At 39.4% G+C, this 19943-nt stretch overlaps 1 protein-coding gene across 1 annotated transcript in view; it reads left to right on the top strand.

The window, feature by feature from the left end:
- Positions 1 to 19943, top strand: part of SLC9A9 (solute carrier family 9 member A9) — a 535038-nt gene that overhangs the window by 165332 nt on the left and 349763 nt on the right. The window contains exon 6 of the mRNA XM_057739599.1: positions 13723 to 13828. Coding sequence (XP_057595582.1) covers positions 13723 to 13828 — 106 coding nt within the window. The remainder of the gene's footprint in view (positions 1 to 13722; positions 13829 to 19943) is intronic.

Genomic DNA, 19943 nt, shown 5'->3' with positions numbered 1-19943 from the left:
AGGCACATGAACTATCTTACCTTTGATGGTGTTGATAATCTGAAGACCCTTTCTATTTGGGGTTACCATGGTTACGGCTGCATGGGTGATGTGCGAGCTACACTGCTGTTTTGATAAAAATAGGTATTAACTACCAGTCATAGTGCTTCTCATTTCACAGTAGTCCTTGCAGAACAGCATATTTTTTAAAAAAAAAAAAAAAGGAGGAAAAGAAAGGAAAAAAGCCTTTCCAAAGAAGCATGAAGGAACATCTGCATAAATAATGGTGATTGGTCATGTGTATAAAAATATTTTTAATTAAATTCTTTTTAATTAAACAGGGCATTTTGCTGAATCCTTCTCTGTTATTTGCACCAAGCTTAGCCTTGAGGAAGATGGCTGATTAATAGACCCAAGAACCTATAATTAAAAGCAGAACTGTTATTTTTGGAGAAAAGCCTCTCCAGTAAGGGTGACTTAATTGGGCTGTCTCTCATATTTTTTCATTTGTCATTGAACTCTCTGGTTAGAATTTTGATTTATTCTTAATATGGGAGGAATGATTTTTAACATTATCATAATCAGAAGACTTCTCATTGTTTAGTTCTGTTTTTCTTCAGTCCCTTTGGTCACACATTCTCTCCACTATTGTTTTTCAACATTTAATTGTGGTCTTCATTCATGTCTTTTGTTTGTATTATAGCTTCTTTTCTACAGTCATATATATTTTGTTCTTTTTCTTCTCTGGTCCTCTCTGCCTCTGCATTTCAGAGTTTCAGAATACATCAAGTTTGTGGTTTCTCATCACTGGTGTTATCAGCATCCTACACAGAAATTCAAGAGGAAACTGAATAACTTTCTATCTGCAGACAAAAAAAATAAGATGTAATTTACAAAGCAGCCCCTTCAGCACCAGGGCTGGCTTCGAGAACAAAGACAACATTCATTTAATATCTGCTAAGCAGCATAGGAAGAGATTGAGATGGTTTTATGCCCATATTCTAAAAAAAAAAAAGAAAGCTCGAGTACAGTATAAGGTTCATGTCCCTAAATCATTTGCCTAGTTAACTGTAGAGAAACTTGGGTGACTCTATTTTTATTATTCAATATTTGGTAGAGAAGTACTGTATTAGTATTGCTGTGGAAGAAGGCAAGCAGTGAGTGATGATTCAGAGGTCTTTTCATACATCTTCACTGAATTCCGGGTAGAAAAAAAATTACACCTCTGAGGAAGTCAGAGGATATTAGACTGGCATACTTCCCATTGAAGGCAGCAGGTTTCTAGAGACTGCAGACAGACCAGCCATTTTTACCAGGCAATCTGTGCTCCAAACCTGCACACAGTGTCATTAAATAGTATTTGGCTGCATTTTTCTGTGTCTGTCCCATTCCATGTTAAGCACACTGCGATAGCATCAGTTTAAAAAAGCCTCTACGTAAACCCAGGTCTATAAAACACCATCTTATAAACCCAGATTCTATTCTTGAGCAAATTTACCCAGAAATACAAAGAACAGCTTGAATTTATATTATGTATCTCTCTCAATGAACTCAAATCGCTTCCACACACAGTATTTCAGTTACTTTCACATAGTTTTCTTGGGCAGAGAGGGTCCATTTCTTAGGTGAAATAATTGAGGTACAGAGAAATGTTGGGTTTTTTTTAAGATTTTATATTAAGTCAATGAAAGATTGGCACAAAAGCCAGGACTTCTGTTTTCTTAGATGATTAGACTATGTTTGCTGTAAGACACTAATATCTGTGTGATCAAAATGTATTAAAGACTTCAGCTAATGTGCAGCCAGCTCTAAAATCAGTAATGTCCTCATTCTACCCACTAAAGCATCTGTGCACTTGAGTCAACATATAGAACCCAAAGCCACCAATTGGTAGCAAACGAAAAACTCCATCTGAATTTTTCTACCTGGAGAGGATGTAATTTAGGATAATAATCACTAACTAAGCGTGTACACATATATCATCTAATTTGAGCATCACCACAGCCAGTCAATTATCTCTGTTTTAAGAAACTTAAGATTCTAAATACTGCAGTGGTTTATTTAAGTCTACAAAAGTCATCAGTGGCAGAGATGGAAAACAGACTGTATCCAATATTCTTTGTCCTACACCACTGATATTTCTCAAAATAGAACAGTGATGCACCAACTAGGCTTAGCACAAAATAAAACCCAATAGTCAACTTCTCACTTTATTATTGATTTCATTTAACAAACATTTATTCAGCACCTGCTATGCACTAGGTACTGTAGAAGTGACTGAGCCGGGGCCGTAAGAAGCAAAACATGGATCCTGCCCTCAGGAAACTCCAGTCTAAAGGGGGATGTAACTACTACAACTGGCAGTAAGTTTAAAAGATAGGACAGAGGTAGTCAGGCAGCTTTGTAAGCTCGGAGGAAGGGCCCCATGACCTCCTGTATCACTGTGGTGGGGAGAGCGTTCTGGGAAGGCTTAGGGCCTCCTTCACTTCAAGGCAATATTTTGTTTGATTGAAGAAGATGTCAGTCGGAGGAACCAAATATCATGTTTCTCTCCTATAAGAGATGGCCCTATGCGTAGGATTTCTTTTTTATCCCCATTGAGACCACAGATGACATGACCTGCTCAATATTAGTAAGATCTTCCTAGGCTCAGACTCCCTTTGAGTGTGTCTTGGCTTGATAATCCTGGGGGCCAGGGTCAAATCGAGAGCACACACTCCTGCAGTTATAACAGCTCTCTCCTCACTTATGCACAAGAGTCAAGCTCATGACCATTTGTCTTTGGCGCTATTCTGCACTTGTTGCTCTGCAACCCCTGATCCCAGTCCTGCACCCAGGCTCCGTCAGCATAATGAGGAAAATAGGCACCCTCCTCAGTTAGAGACTACAGTTTGGAGTTCAGGTCTGAAAGCCATAAAATTTTAGCTTTGGAAGGACCTTAAAGACAACCTCTCTCAATCTCATTTTTAGACAGGGACCTTGAGACTCAGAAAGAGAAAGTAAATGTACATTGGGTAGGAGTAGGTGTTCTTTCCAAATGCAGAAATTCAAGGGGTAATTTGTGAGAAACAGAGGGAGGCAGAGAAGAGTTTTCATCACTTCTCTGCTTGATAATATCTATTTATGTCTCTTGAAGGCATTTTTGAGTATCAAAGGGAAACACACAAGTAGAAGGTGTCATTCCATTTTGTAATGGACAAACCCTTTGATGGTTTTGATGATATGAATAATAGCATTAATAGTAACCACCATTAATTGACCTACAATATGCCAGACACTTTACATAAATTATCCCACTTAATTATTCTCCAAAAACCTACGAAGGAGGGAATATTTTTATCTCTCTTTTGCCAATGAAGCTTACTGAAAGCTTAGTGAGGTTAAGTAACTGGCTCAAGATCACCAAGTTCATTTGCATTGCAGCTGGGATCTGCACACAGGTTGGTTTGACATCAGAGTCAAGTTCCCAACAATTATCTCTACTTCAGGACAGAGTTGTGAATAGCAAGGTCTTGGCACAAAGGTCTTGCTTCAGAAATCGGAAGCCTAGTTATGGAAAGTCAGCTCCACAGAACAGAATTAGAGAAGATAATGGGTGACAACCAACTGTATAAATGCCTCAGCGTATTGAAAGTGGATAAAGCAAGACTCTAGGTGTTATGAGGATGGGATTTCAAGAACACACTGAAAAACTATTTGAAGCAATTCAACAGCTCCGTGGACAGCTGGGAAACAGCTGTGGCTGACAGACCTCTCTGGCTTGCTGCTTTAGGGAACAGAATGCCTCTGTTTAAATGAAAGCAGTTCATTCTCAGCGGTGCTCAAAGACAGACCTGCAAAACAGAAGTTTTGAAAGTCAGTGTCCAGCCCACACTTCCCATTTATGTGTTAAAGAAGATATTGCATATTGTGGCAAATTGGAATCGGAAATTTTTTAGAGTGTTTCCTTGGACAGGATGCTGTCTAGCTCCATTTAGGGCTCAGCTTGGCTGACTGAGGTTAGAACCGTGGGGCAGTGAGGCAACTAGTGAGTCATGTAAGTGCAGAGTCAGCACTTGCACAAACTGAAAGTGGTCACCTCCCGAAAGCTGAGATGCCTAAGAAGCCAGGAGAGCCTGCAAGTAGCAGACTGGGTTGAGTCCTCTTGCTCTACAAAGCCTCTCAGAGCCTCTGGAGTTAGAATTCCTTGAAAAGTGGTTTCCCTCCTTCTAGGACACAGCCAAGAAAGGACAGAGACTGACCTTTTCCCTGGGTACTACAGATAAAAAGCATTGTCGTGTTCAGTGTAATACTTTGATGAAATGGAGACAGTTTTTATAACAAGTGCTATCAGGTCAGTGAGTGGGCAAAGAAATCCCTGATCACAATGGGAGAACACAAGAGAGGCAGGAGCTGGCCTGATCTTCAAGGAGTTAGTCACGTGGTACATGACCTTCAAGTTTCATTCATTTGTTCACTCATTAGGTCAATAGAATTAATTGCCTGCTGCTTGCCAGAAACTATCAAAGGCATCAACGAATATGTAGATGAATAACTGATACCAGTGATGACCAACTTTTTATCCAAGGCGACCAATTTAAAGAAAAGTAAAAATGCTTGCAGGCTATTTCTTGGGGGGTATTTTGTTTGTTTGTTTGTTTGTTTTTTAATACTGCTTTCATGTAAGAAAAAGCATTTATCTGCAGCTGAATGCTTATATTATTTTCCAGTCCAGAAAGGATTACTGTAGGGGGCTAAAATTTCAGATGTGACAAAGCTAGTTCATACTGCAGTATCTGATGTAATATAGCACCTTTGGAACTGGTTTCTTTTTCTTTCCTTGACTGACCTTGTAAACTATTGAACTGCAAAGAGTGGCTTGTCTCTTGAAATTATATCCTATAATGCCAGAGATTTTTCCATTGTAAATAAGTCACATTTTTTAACACAAACAAAAAGTTTCTGGGTAGGCGATGATGACATTCCTTGAGAGTGGTAATTCAAGAGCAGCAGATTGACAAAGGGTGGTTAGGGGACAGGGAATCTATAGCACATCTACACCCAGTGCCAGACACACAGTGATGCTTAACAAGTGTTTGGTCCAGTAGAACCCCAGGTGGAGTGATCTTGGCAGTGGCTAGATATGGGAGTCTATAGTTGAAAGAGAGGAAAGAATGGGCTAGAGACTGAGATTACTGAATGTGGTTGATATTGCTTAGGGAGAATTGGTAGAGTGAGAAGGGAACTGTGGAGGAGTTCCTGGGCAGCATCTGTATCAAAGGGATGAGTTTACACAAGAGAGAGAAAAAGAGCCAAGAGGGGTGGAAGGAGAAGCTAGTCTCCCCAACACAAAGGAGAGCACTTGGAGAGATAAGACGTGTCCACAGTGTCATGTCACATAGAGGGCTCGACAGGCTGGAAGCCCAGGGAGGAAGTTCTGAGAGAAAGAGAGGAGGGGAGGGGTCCTCACATGTGGCCTCCTGGGCTGTGGGAAGAGACTCTGAGTTCCATGCTTTATCTTTTTATTGTTTTGCCAATTTTTAAGATGGCTTTTTGTCCATTCTTATTCTAAAAATAGTGCATGCTTATTGTAAAAAATTTTAAAAGTACCAAAAAAAAAAAAAGTTTAAAGAAGAAAAGTAAAAATGGCCACTGCTTGCTTTCATCATGAGAGCTGCTTTGTTACTTTTTGCTTGCCTGCCTCAGACTTGCCTGATTGTGCTAACTTTCCACCCTGGTTTGGACTTCATCATTCCCACCTCAGCACCAATTCTCCACAGTGATTGTGTTCAGCAGTGTAGCTCAGATAAAATAAACACCAGAAAGTAAACTGATTTGATGAGCTATAAAATAATACATTCTAAATAAATGAGTATTCTGTTGTGTGTGCTAATCACACCAAGGGTAACACACATGGATAATTAATTAGCACAGAGGGCCCCATATGTACAAATATTTGCAAACCCACAGCCTTCTCATCAGTCCAGTTTTTTCCTTCTAAGCATGAGCTAAAAGATGGATTTGTCCAAGCGACTTCTTTTCTACCTGTGGTGGGGTAGAGGCAGGGAGGACAGAAGGGCCATTCTAGCCACATCCCCACACAGTAACTCATATATTGAAAAGTCAAATGCCTAGCAGTTTAGCCATTTTGTAGTTCAGTGGTGAGAGGGGAGCAGAGTATATTCGTTTGCTAGGGCTGCTGTAACAAATTACGAGAAATATTGCAGCTTGAGACAACACAAATTTGTTATTTTACAGTTCTATAGGTCAGTAGTCCAGGTTGGTTCAGTTGGGTTCTCTACTCCAGGTCCCACAAGGCCAAAATCAAGGTGTTGACTAGCTGGGCTCTTACGGGGAAGCTCTAGCAAGAATCTGCTCCCAGGCTCATTCTGTTTGTTGACAGAATCCAGTTCCCTGCAGTTATAGGACTGAGGTTCCTGTTTCCTTGCTGGCTGAAACCTGGGAATACTTTGGCTTCTAGAGATCTCCCTCTGGCCCTTGCAAGTGAGCCCTTACATCTCAGAGTCAGCAATGGCATGTGGAATCCTTCTCACACTTGGAATCTTTCTGGCTCTCTTTTTTTTTTTAGTCTCTCAGCTGCCTTCTCTTCAGCTGCATCTCTCCAGCTGCATCTGACCAGACAGAAATTTCTCTGCTTTCAAGACCTTGTGTGGTTTGGTTGGACCCACCCAAATAATCCAATACAATCTGCCCATTTTTAGGGACACTTAATTACCTCTGCAAAGTCCCTTTTGCCATGTAAGGTTATATATGCACAGTTTCCAGGGGCTAGTGCATGGACATCTTTGCAGGGAGGCAGTGGCTGGTGGGGAGAGGCATCATCCAGCCCACCACACAGAGTGATGACAGGAATGACTGGGCTCATGGTAGGATCCCTCTCCTCCTGTCTGTTTTCTCCTCTCTCTCACGCAGGCCCAGCGTGGATTCTTCTCAATATTACTCTTGTTCACCCTTAGCAGCTTTTCTAATCTGCTTAGAAAGCAGGAATATGCACCCTCTACTTTGAAACCTTTCTGTAATGTCCCTCAGGGTCTTGATGCACAGATTGGGCAATGATGGTATAAGACATCTGCTTGTTTCATATCCTTTTGTAGCAAGAGAAAAATTCAGTTGTGAAACCCACTTATATTATGTGTACCATGATCATGACTGACACCATCATCTTTTGTCTTACAATCATTACATTTAATGGGTCACAGTGATAGTTTTACCTTCCATTGTTGACCTATCCCAGCTTTGTCAGCTTTATGGCTCCGCTGAGCTTTTCTCTGAATTTATTTCATGATTTGTAGGCAAACCCTTGCCTACTGTGTTCACTTTTAAAATGGCAAAATCCTTAAAGTCATAATCCTGATTGGAGAACACTTGTACGACAGGATGAGTCATCTTCACTCAAATACTGAGTACACTGCAAAGATTTCCCGTTAAACTGCACCGTGGCTCATTAAACCCCATTGGTGAGAAAATTGGGTCTTTGTTAAATGTTTATGTTCTGTGCTAATGTTAAATTTAGAATATTTCTCTTGTAGATACCTTTGGGAAAAATTTCAGAACACCAGCTAAAGTGCCAACAGATTTCAGCCCATAAATTCCCAAATATGGGATCTGGGAAACATCCCCCCAACCCCAGTATCTATTCTCAGGTTTCTCCCTTCCTAATCTTTATTTATTTTATTTGTTTGTTTTTTTTTTTTTTTCCTTAATGCCAAACCTTGTGATCTTCTGATTATCTTTTTACATTCTCAGTAACTGCTAAGGACTGTACTTCTCATTTTAAAGCAAAAGAGGAAGTAGATTATTCTGAAACAATATTCAGCCATGTATGAAGCTAAGGAAAGGATGTGTGATGGTCAGTGTTTTTATTACATATCTATATTTTGAAGAAATAATCTCTGTACACAAAACACTTACATTCTAAAAAAGGACTAGAGCAAACACAAATACTAATGACTGAAATGTGATTCCAGAAATGTGCCAGTGGAATTAATATGAAAAGAATAATTTTCCTCATGTTAGAGTTACTAGAAATCCTCTACATATATGCCAAAAAAACCCAGCTGGTTACTGTGTGGCAAAAGATATTAAGATCTAGGGGGCCTTTCTCAACAGGAATCTAACAAGATAATTAAATTCTACAGAAAATGATTTGAGGAACTATTTTCTCATTTCTCTCAAAGATGATATTCAGCTAATATCATTCTGGCTTCATAGGATGTGAATTAATTCATTACATACAGCAGATGCCTTTGGACAATGATTCTTAAGCTTTTTGGTGTCACAATCCCTTTGCAATTCTTCAAAATTTGAAAAGACCTCAAGGAGTTTTTTTGTTTATGGGTGTTATATCTATCAATTCTGTTAGAACTTAAAAATTTTAACATATTTTCATTCATTTAAAATAACAATCATAAACCATCTACATGCTAAATGACATATTTTTATAAAAAATAAATTTATTTCCAAAACAAAAAAAAAATTTACTGAGAAGAGTGACATTATTTTACATCTTTGCAAATCTCCTTAATGTGTAGTGCAATAGAAGACAGCTAGAGTCTCACATCTGCCTCTGTATTCAGTTGCACCAGCACACATCATATAGCCTCTGGAAAATTCCACTGTACACATAAAATAATAAGAACGAAAAATGCAAGTAACATTGTCACAATATTCTGTAAAGGGTTTTGACCTTGGGGATCTTCCTGGATAGGTCTCAGGAACTCCCAGAGGTCCCTGGAGCATACTTTGAAATCATTGCCTAGGGCTTGTTTCTCCCTAGGATCCCTGGTAAAGAAGGCAGCAATAGTGTGCCTGCATATGGTATTTTCTTCACTACTAACTCAGTACCAAAATAACATGTCATATTGATGGCCAAAATAAAACTGCAGTGTTTTAGGGCTAAATCATTCATGATGGTTTGTGTAACTTCTAATTTAGAATGACTTCAACAAAGTAACACCCAGTGGTTAGCTTTCCAGATCTGGTGTTGTTTCTCTGACCTATTTCAGAAAGGTTAGGTTTTCTAGCTGTATTTCTAGGATGTTACTGGCAAAACCAGTACATGCACTGACTCTGCTGCCAAGGCTTCACTGAGAAGGTTTAGGCTCAAAATAATTCCAGTATCCAGTCCGTACTAGGATACCGCAACTCTTTTGGAAGCCTCTCCTTGAAATCTCACTATGTACAATATTTCAGGAGAGTGGGAAGAGTTACAGGAGAATTTCTTGTTTAGGAATTACAGTAGGAAAAAAAATCCCACATTTTCCCAATAATCACTTTTGGAAATGTAAAAATGCTACCTTGTTTGTGAGACTACCAGAGTTCTCCACCTGTCAGGCCTGACATGGTTCAGCTGCATAAGCCAGAGACATTTTTGATTCTCCACGTGTCAGGGACAAGTGTCATTCATACTGATTTGCACAGAAAACCACAGAGAGCGCTCTCCAGGGAGAGCCAGCGTTTTCACAAGGCTGGGTGACGACAGAGCAGCAGGGGTAGGAACTGTCGTGGGTTGTTGTCCACAGACCCAGGCAGATCTTGTGCCAGGTTGCTGAGAGCTACTGCATTAAAATATCATTTGAAATTTAAATTCCTTGTAAAACACCAAGAAAATATGGGCCAGAGAGCTGCTAATGGAGATTCTAGAGAAGGGACTGTCGCTAAATCATCCCTAAGACTTAGAGGTGACTGAAAGAGCATTAGGAAAGAGGTCATTTCAAAAGGTAGCGGTAAAACACACACACACACACACACACACACACAAACCGCAAAACATCATTTAAGAGTCAACTCCTTGAGGTACTGATGAGGTCAGGCAGTCATTATCTGAATTTTTATCTCCAGGTATGGTTATTACATTTCAGATGAGAAAATATTAGTTTTGATGCTATAATGGGGTTCCCTTCTTTTCTCCCTCTGTCTTCAACTTCTCTTTCCACTTATTCTGCTTAACCTGTAAATTAGAAATGAAAGAGAAAGCTTTGCTTTGCTTTCTACTCCATAGACTTCCCTTTATCACCAGCTTCTCAGAAGTGCCGTCCACACCACTGCCTCATTCTTTTCCCTAAGACCCCTTGCTATTTGGCTGCTGAAACTATTTTCAGATATCTTGTGAGTCAATGGCTTTTCTCAACCATCCACTGCTCTTACCTGAGCAGTGGTGGGGGGCGGGGGGGGGTAGTTGTGTGTCTTTGTGTATGTGTGTTTGAGCATGATGCTGTATATGCTTGCATTCCTTATTACCAATTTGGGAGACAAGGTGGACTTTTCTCTAGCTTTAAAGTCAGGTATGAAGAGGGTGTGTCGGGGAGGAGCCCCAAGCTCCAAGCAGAGCATTGGAATCCGCCACTAAGCGATGGGTACAACTACAGCATGACAAAGGCAAAAATGACCAAACCCTCCGAGAAAATCAGAGGCTTAAGAAGTCGGATTGTGTCTTCTCCCCTTCCTATCCACATGGAGTCTAGAATGTTCTCCTCATACTGTCACAAGAAGGCCCATCTAACTACACATTGCTTTTCGGCCCAGCCTCGGACCTGGGTTGTCCTTACAAACCCAGTGAGGTGCAGGCAGAGCTGGTGTGAGCATGTCCATAGCGGTTCCAAGAGATTCTCTCCTGGGAAGGTGCCACAGAGAGTCTTGGACATGGTGTGTGAGATTGAGCCCTGCCAGTGAGCTAATTAAATGTGTTTTTTAAAAGCTCTAAGCTTAGCAGAGAGAGTGGGTGGCTAATTTCCTGACTTACCTATTCAGCTCATTTGTGGTCCCAGCAAATACTCCCTCTTGTAGGACACACTGCCCGCCTTTATTTCGGAGCTGTTCCATTTCTTCACAGGGTAGATAGGAATGCACAAAGTAATAGCTTTCTCTTTTGTGTGGGGTAGCGTTTATGAAGCGGAGTTCAGTTCTTTGTGCAAGAGGAATTGTGGGAATGTCAGAACAGTTTTGAACAAAACTGGGTATTCAATTAAAAGCCTTTCCCTCCAAAGGCCCAAAGCTCTCCCTGGAAGGATGCAGAGCCCATCCCAGCACAGGGTGGACTTCATAACTGGGGAGGTAGGGAAAGAAACCCTGGGCCTTACAGGCCTGTGAATGAGCCTAGGAAAGCTGTGTATCTGGGGGTGCAGACAAGCTGCAAGTCATCTTCACAGCTTGGAAATACAAATAAAACAACAACCAATATTCAACAGAGCTTCCATGATAGAATTTTCTAATTTAGAAATAACTTTACTTTTATTCCACAAAACCCTAGCAAAAGGAAAATGTTGCTCCTTGAAACCCCCATTTGAAGTCTCTTTGTTTTGATTAGATGCAGGGTGTTGGCTCTATCCTAGCAGGGGAAAGAGGTTATTTAGCAGAGGTAATTGTTACCCCCCTCCCACCACCACCTGCAAAGGCTAAGGGTGGTGGCAGATGTGAACAGCTACACACTATAGAGAGGCATCTCTGCCATTCTGCCTATCATGATTAAGGATCTATTCAGTCAGAATAATGAAACTGACTCCACGCCTAGTAAAATGGGATCTGGCTAGCTGTCATGCCAATTCCTGCATGACATTTTATAGCTGTTGTCTCTTTACCCCAAAGCTGGTTGTTGAGTTCAATATTCCTTTCCCTGAGATAATTTGTAGTAAATAAAAATGTATTCATGATGGATACGGTTTTCAGCCAACTTCTTCATGCTTAGGGTCACTTATGGCAAACATCTCACGTGTATATTTCATGCTTCTTTTTCTGCACTCACCCCTTAGCTGTAAGTGTCCCCCAAGGATCTCTCATGGACGCTCTTTTTCTATATACTTTTCCCGGGCAGTCTCAGCCACTCCTGCGCCTTTATGTTCCATCTACATGCTTCTAACACTTACATTCTTTCTTCTGCTTTAACTCTGTATAGTTGCAGCCTTTTATTTCCAGCTTTATAATTGAAATTTCTGTTTGAACTTCCACCTGGTTATTTAAGTCAACATGTCAAAAACCAAACTTACAATATGCCCCTGACTACAAACTAATTTCTCTTATGCAGCCCATCTACCAACTGCCCAGGGTTGAAACCCAGATCACTCCTTGCTGTCTCTCAAGCTCCAAGACCCACCAATTCTCCATCCCAAATATCTTGTGGGTATTGTCACCTCTGCACTATCCTGCCTGACATTATTTTTTATTCGTTCACTCACTAAAGGCTTACTGTATGCTAGCACCATGCTAAGGGCTAGTAACACAGAGGGAATATGAGAACCAATGAGTAAGTAAAGTACAAAGCACTGCGGTCGTTGACCTATCAGAACCCAGGATGGTGGATGTTCAGGGCAGAGCAGGCTGTGCAAGCATTTAGGAGCCTGAATCTAGGACTCTTAGTGTCTTGGTACAACTCATCTCTTGCCAGAGCATTTGGGAAAGCTTCCAGTCACATGTCCATTCTGCCCTCTGCCCTGCTGCCTGCACTTTATTTCCAAAGTTTCAATCAGGTTGTGTCACTCACTGACTAAAACCCTTCCATTATGGCAGGACAGGTGCCAAACTTCTTGACCCTACTTATAAAACATTCCAGCTCATCTTTTTCTCCCCCCAGCGCTCTTTTATACAACACAGTTACTAACTTCACAGTCCATGAAGCAGGAAAGGAAAGAACAGAAATGACAATGCCCACTCGGCCTTAAAAATTTACCATCAGTATCGTTTTCAACCACCCTCTTTTCCCCTTTGGCAGTTAACTCAAGGGATCGTTTTCCTAATGATTGCTCTTCACACATTGCGTGACTATTTCAAATATCAAGGCACTGAGTAGTTTTGATGAGCACAGTTAATCAGTGTGTGATTATTTACTGCCCTGGTGTACTCTCAGAGGCTCCATACAAGTATGTGGTATATAGTAGCCATGCAGCAGGCTGCCAAAAATGAATCCTTAGGTCCTGCTCTTAGGAACATTGAGTCCATCTTTATAGATGAGTGTGATCTTGAGAGAACGAGAGCCAGGTGCCGACCACCTCTCCCTTCCTAGGAGTAAGCCAGTGCAGTGACATTCATTCATTAATTTGCTTAATCATTCATGCAACAAACACTTATTGAGCGTTTGCTAAGAGCTCACAGTGATATGTTCTGTGATCCCAAATTCTGGGATCAAAAAGGAGTGACAGAGGTCTTTGGTGAGGGATCAGGAAGTTGGGGGGAAAATTTGAAAGGCTTTTAAAGATTGAATAAAAGGTGTTTTTTTTTTTTTGGTTTTGATTTTGTTTTTGTAGCAAGAAGTGTGTGTGTGTCTGTGTGTGTGTCTCTGTTTATGTATTTAAGGAAGGAGGGGAACAGTAGCACTTGGATGGGAAACAAATAGCTGCCCTGGTAAAGTGAACCAAAATGCCAAGGCCATTAAAGAATGACACATGTTTGGGAAATTACGACAAGTTCGGTGTGGCTTGAGGGAGGCAGCAAAGGGTGGGCGGCGGGGGGGGGGGGGGAGGGGGGGAGGGAATGGTGCAGATGGAGATGCTGGAAAGTAAACAGTGTGAAGATTATAGAAGACTTGTACCAAGGCGCTCAAACTTTCTCTGTAAGCAGTGGGGAACCCAGAGAAATCTCTAAGCAGGGGAGTGACCAATCAGATTGTTTTTTGATTAAAGGTTCAGTGTGTGTATAGTGATGGATTTGAGAAGATGAACATTTAATGAGTGCTCTATACAGGTGATCACAACCAAGGACAAGTCCATGGCTACATCACAGCTAACTCCTCATATTTGTGTGTGTCTTCCCTAGTGACGGTGTTGGCCATTTTCCATGAACTACATGTCGACCCCGACCTGTATACACTCTTGTTTGGGGAGAGTGTGTTGAATGATGCAGTCGCCATAGTCCTTACATAGTAAGTACCAGAGCTGGGCCTGTGCTTCTCTGACCGTGTGAAATATGCTTCTACCTGGTGATAATTCCCAGTGGCTTTAATAGCATCTTTTCTCTTATGTCATAGAGATGTAGGCAGTTTCTAACTTTTAAGGAATTATTACCACAGAAGAGCTCCAATAATGGGTACCTTTCCTTAGGCACTTAATTTCTAACACTATTAATAAGTTTCATGTTTCCAGCCTATTCCGAGATACTACTCAAAGGGTAACATTTTTTTTCTCGGTGTATATATTTAGCTGATTCACTTAGAGTTCCTAAAATGCACATAAATAAGCTTTCTTAATGTCAAATCATCATTTAATTTTTTTCCTTAAGTCATTTTCCAGATAATAGACTAACAGAAACGTTGTATTTATAGTAATTTTGGCAAATTGGAGACAGAAGTTGAGAGTCAGAATATTATTTATCAATGCAAATGTAACTCGTTATAGGAACACACACATTTTAAAATCATCACGTGACAAGTAAAACTGATGGAGCTTCTGCTAAGAGTTAAAGTAATTTTCCCTTTATCCTGGAAGAATTTTCTTTTCAAGATGAGAACTAGCGCTCTTTCCTCACCTCCCCGTTAGACACTTACCATTTATATTTAATAAATGCCACTTTGGTGGCTTTCACTATGTCAGAGGTCTCTTCTTGGTTTTAGATTAAGACCAACATTTTGGGCAACTGTCAAATACCCTAATGGAAAGTAGCTATCTAATAATTAAATGTGACAACAAGATTCGATTCAGGGTGTTAATTACTTCAAATGCATTGGAAAATGTATTGCGAAGTAACAAAGGATTTTTAAAAGTCAGATCGCACAGGGGAGTAGGAAACAACAGAGCAGCACTATTCTTTTTTGCTGCCAGCTGACATTTCTTAAGACTGACACCCTCCAAAGTTACCATCGAATTCCACAACTTTCAAGAAAAAATCTTCAAATAAACTTATATTTCATTTGGCTACTGAGAAGTGCCTTTCCTGCATTAAAGGAAAATATCAGTGAGACCAAATTAAGAGCAAAAGCCAGGGCAGATTCACAAATGCCAAAGGATGCTTTTAAAGAAACACCAAGAACAATTAATTAAAACATCAGGAATCTCTGTCCAAGAAATACTAGTATTAAAGGAACATTTGGAATAAAAATTTTTAAAAATCTGCTGAGTCCCTCATCTTCACTTCCTGAGCTGCCAAGTTGTAAAAGGCCAAGCAAAGCAAAACCACCAAAGCACAAACGAGCTTGGGAAAGAATCATGCAGCTAAAACCAAGGAAAGGTTTGGCCTTTCTGCCTTCAGCACTACCATTCACAGTAGTTTTCCATTAAAAATGCAGACTCCAAGGATGAATGTTGATGCTGTTGAGCACAAGCCCAGGAGGCATTTGGAACAGTCTATTTAATATCTCCTCAGGTCAATAGATGGTTATTACTGGCAGTGCCTTTTCTACTCCCCTACTTGTGCATTGCATGTTTTAATAAAATATGTTTCCCACCATGGCAAGATCCCTTCCTTTCTAGGCACCAGACACTTGCCATTCTAGCCGAAATCTTGTGCTTCCCAGCTTTGGTACTTCAGGTTTTGTGCAGAGTGACCCCAGTGAGTTTCAACTTTAAAATAAAGGTAATTCTAAAATAGGGATACTTGACACGGAAACTTCCACACATTTAAATCTGCAGGTTCTTTCTTCCACCTGGTGCATTTGGACTCCACCAGCCCCTTCCAGGAACTCTACTCAGCACTAATGTACAGCTGTCCTTCGTATCCACAAGGAATTGGTTCCAGGCCCCCTGAGGATACCAAAATCCATGGGTACTCAAGTCCCTTATATGAAATAACATAGTACAGTCGGCCCTCTCTACCCATGGGCTGCGTGTCTTCAGAGTCAACTAACTAACCTCAGATTGTTCGATGAGGAACCTGTGAATACGGAGGGCCACTGTACCTAGGTTACCCTGGGTCTGGACTCTGTGACCACCAGTGCTGTCTGTTGACCACTTCTTCTTTCACCTTGCATAGTTCTCCATGTGTTTTACTCTTCACTTTTCTCACTTGCTTCTTAAACTTAGTTTACAGCATGTATGACAAGCTCTTTTCATACATTTACTTACACACACATTCCCTCTCCTCTTCATGTTGCATCCCCACCCTCTCTTCCAACTATCTTCTAGTTCTCATGAAAGAGCCTTATTTAAAAGTTTTCCATGACTTCAGACCAGAAGTTCAAACATTTGTCTCTCCATTTTTCTCTTCCTTCATTTTAAACTTCGCATTGTGACCAGATACATCTCTCTGGCTTGTAACCTCATTACTTTCTTTATAGTCACAAAGCTCTCTCTTCCCAGCTCCTGTTTCTGCCTCATCAAGTCTTTCACCTCGTACCTCAGTCTCCTCCTTCGGGAACCACTAGCCCACATGCTAAGCCCCTACTCTACTTCTGTATGTGCCTCCATCAGTTCTCTGCCAGCTCAGCAGTGTAGTCTTGGGTTTACACACATTTGCTTTTCTAGATAGTAACTTTTTTGAAGATGGAGTCTTTGCACTTGAAATATATATTAACAGAGCAAATGAAAACCTTCTTTGTATTTTCCCTTTCTCAGTTCCATCTTTGTGTGGTTTTGAAGTTCAAGAACAGAGATAGAGTTTTTATTGTACCATGGAAAAGAAAAGACACATTTTGATGTGAAATCAAGTACAGTAAAGGATCTAAATCATCAGCCACTATGGCCTTGGCAGTGACTCCAGAGCCTCTTTGGAATGGCCACACACTTTCATTTACCTTCCCATCTTCCACCAGCAAATCTCTTTGTTTAAGAATCATCCTTTTAGTATTTAAAAAAATTTTACTATTAGTTTTGTGACAGTACTGTTCTTTAGTATTTCTCATTCAAATACAAAGTAATTTAGCCACATTTTATATTAAATCTGCTTTTCGCTGATAATCTAAGAAGCAAGTAACTACTTATAATACTTTTTCTTAGGTTAAATGTGCTCTGAATTTCAGACAACTAATGTATAATTGAATTTGATGACCACAACTCTTGTATACAGCAGTGCATGGTGGGTGGTGTCCTTAAGGCTTAAAATGACCCAGAGTTATCTTAAGATAAAAGTAACTTTATTTAACAAAAAGTTTTGAAATTAGCCTTTCTCTGATCCATACTATTATTTCAAGTATATAGGGAATATCATACGCAAACATGTGTGTATTGGTTCATGAATGAATTCCACATGATGGATTTGCATTTCTAAAGATTATGTAATAGACTATAAAGGAAGGCAAAAGATATAATGAAGACACCTTGAAAGGCATGTGTTTTTGAATCCTGAATAAAGACATTACTTTCAGAGGCAACATGTTAGGGTAGAAAGAGCCCTAGATTTAAGTCAAACGGGCTGGTATCAGGATTGTCACGAATTAACTGTGCAGTTGTTACAGTTGACATGAAATCAACCCAACTGGAGTAAACACAAGGGGACTCTGTGTTGGCTGCTGTAACTGAACAGCAGGAGTAGAAATGGCTCAGGAAAGGATGCACTAAAATAAGCTGAACTCTCTCCTCACTCGGCTTCTTCAGGGTTATCTCCCTCTCCTGGTCACAGGTAGCTGCCAGCGTCTCCCAGGGCTATATCTTTCTTCAGGAGAATAGAACAAGAATCTTTGTCCCATTATTCCCAGCATAAATCTTAGTACATCTTATAGATTCTGATGCCATCCCAGACCCACTTGTGCCCAGGGAAAGATGCTGCACTTATTGTCTCCGGTCTAAGTCACATTGTTTATGAGTTCAAGGCAGGAATTGGTTTTACTTGGAAGCACATGAACTGAGACTGGGGAAGGGTGGGATTACTGCTCAGAGTAATACTGCCACAGAAAAGGAAGAGTGGTTGCTGGTCAGAAAGAAAACAAAACAAAACAAAATCTAAAAGACCATGACAGTGACTTTATACAGCCATAAACTCTTCATGCTTGTCTCCTTACCTGCAATATGTAAGAATAGTTGTTCTATATATATTACAAAATTATTCTGGGTAATAAAGCAATACAGTTGGAAAGGCTCTATAATCTATATAATCTACATAGTCTATGCTTCTAAATATATATGTAATATATATTATAATTTATATCACATGTATCAATATCTTTCATTCTCTTTATGCAGATCTCTCTGGTTTCATTGAAATGACTAAAGATAGACCTGCTTCTAGTAAAGCATTCCTTCATATATATGGCATTTTATGATCCAAGGAATAGAGAGAATAACCATTTTTACATGTGATTTCCCCCATTAGGAAAGAACCACTTAGTTAAGGCACACTGTCTAAAGATAATAAACCAAGAACTAGAGGTTGAAGTATATTATTTAAAGTTATACAGGTACTCAACAGCCAAAATTGATATTACTTGTGGAAGTTAGTTGGAGGAGGACCGAGAGACAGGCAGGGCTACGTTACCTAAAATGCCCATGTCTCACAGTAAGAAATCAATATATATGTGTTGAGATGATAAATCAAGAGATGGAGGTATATGCATATTATTTGGAGTCATAGGGCAGCCACAGGAAGAAAGAAAAATATAAATGGTTAAAAGGAGATACTTTTGCTATGTAGGACCGTGATACAGGAGGAGAAGATAATTTAACTCTTTATTTTGTGTCCTTTCATACTGTCTGAATGTTTGTGTGTGTTTAAATTATATTTATTTAAAATGTTCTTCAGGTGATCAAATATCAGAAGAAAAGAAAAGCGAATTTGTTTGATGGGAATAGAGTCAAGCAATCCTAGCAGGCAAAAGCCACTACAAACAAAATTAAATGACAAAGGATAAACCAGGGAAAGCAGTTTCAACACACATATTGAAAGGTTAACAGTCTTTATAATATATATAATGATTGTTCATCTTTTTGATATACCAAATGTACTAGTTATGTTACCTGAGGTAAATTACTTAACCTCACTGTGTACCAGATGCATCATTTATAAAATAGCATTTACCTCGTTGGGTGGGATTAAACATAAAGTACCTGGAACAGGGCCTGACTCCTAACATTCGATAAACATTAGATATTAGCTGCTAATATTACTCCTAATATTACTATATTACTTTTATAATATAAAAGACCAATAAAGAAAAGGTAAACACAATAGAAAAATGGACAAAGGATATTAGTAGATAATGAACAAGAGAAGAAACATAAATGGCCAATACTCTACTAAATAAAATCAGCTTCACTAGTAATAAAACAAATTAAATATCATTTTTTGCCTAGCAAATCTTCAAATTTTTAGAACTCAAAAAAGAACAATCATACTTGGAGTAAATTAAAGTTTGGGGAAATGGGAACCCTCCCACATTACTGAGAAAAAAAAAAGAAAAGGGATAGAACTTTTACAAAGGCAATTTGGCAATATTTATAGTCATTAGAATTTGTGAATCCTTTCATCAATATATTTAATTTCTAGAAATTTATCCAAAGAAGCAATTAAGGACGTGTACAAAAACTTCTCCATGAAGATGAATGTACTGATTTGAACAAAATGTTGTACATAAGTTACCAATTGGTTGAGTAAGTTATAATATATTAAGATCATGAAATCCTATGTAGACATTCAAAAAATGATAGAAAAATGTATTGATGCTAAAAGATATTCACAATATATTTTTAAAGAAAAGTAGGAAAATTTAAAAATGATGTATACTCTAAGATCTATTTTGGTGAGAAAAAAATCACAGCCAAATTCATGTGTGTGTATAACTATAACACATTATACTTTATAAACAAAATCAAAGTGTTAGGTGGGATCACAGGTGATTTTTATTTTCTTCTTTTTGCTTGTATATATTTATTGGAAATAGATTAAACTACTTATGAAAAACTCTGGTCCAAAGAATCTGCCATTAATATACTTGATAATTGGCAATCTTCATTTAAATGTAGATTCTACACAGGTTTAAGTCTGAAATGTTTTCTACCCATGAAAGAGAAAAGGATGATGTGTCCTCAGCCATTTATCTGCAAAACTGAAATACTCCCAGTATTGTACTGAAACATCTTCTTCCGAAATAGTTCCACAGTGTGCAAATGCCTCCA

Source organism: Hippopotamus amphibius, chromosome 6, assembly GCF_030028045.1.
Source record: "Hippopotamus amphibius kiboko isolate mHipAmp2 chromosome 6, mHipAmp2.hap2, whole genome shotgun sequence".
NCBI classification, from domain to species: Eukaryota; Metazoa; Chordata; class Mammalia; order Artiodactyla; family Hippopotamidae; genus Hippopotamus; species Hippopotamus amphibius.
Note: the sequence above shows the minus strand (reverse complement) of the source record. Positions and strands in the feature narration are given on the sequence as shown.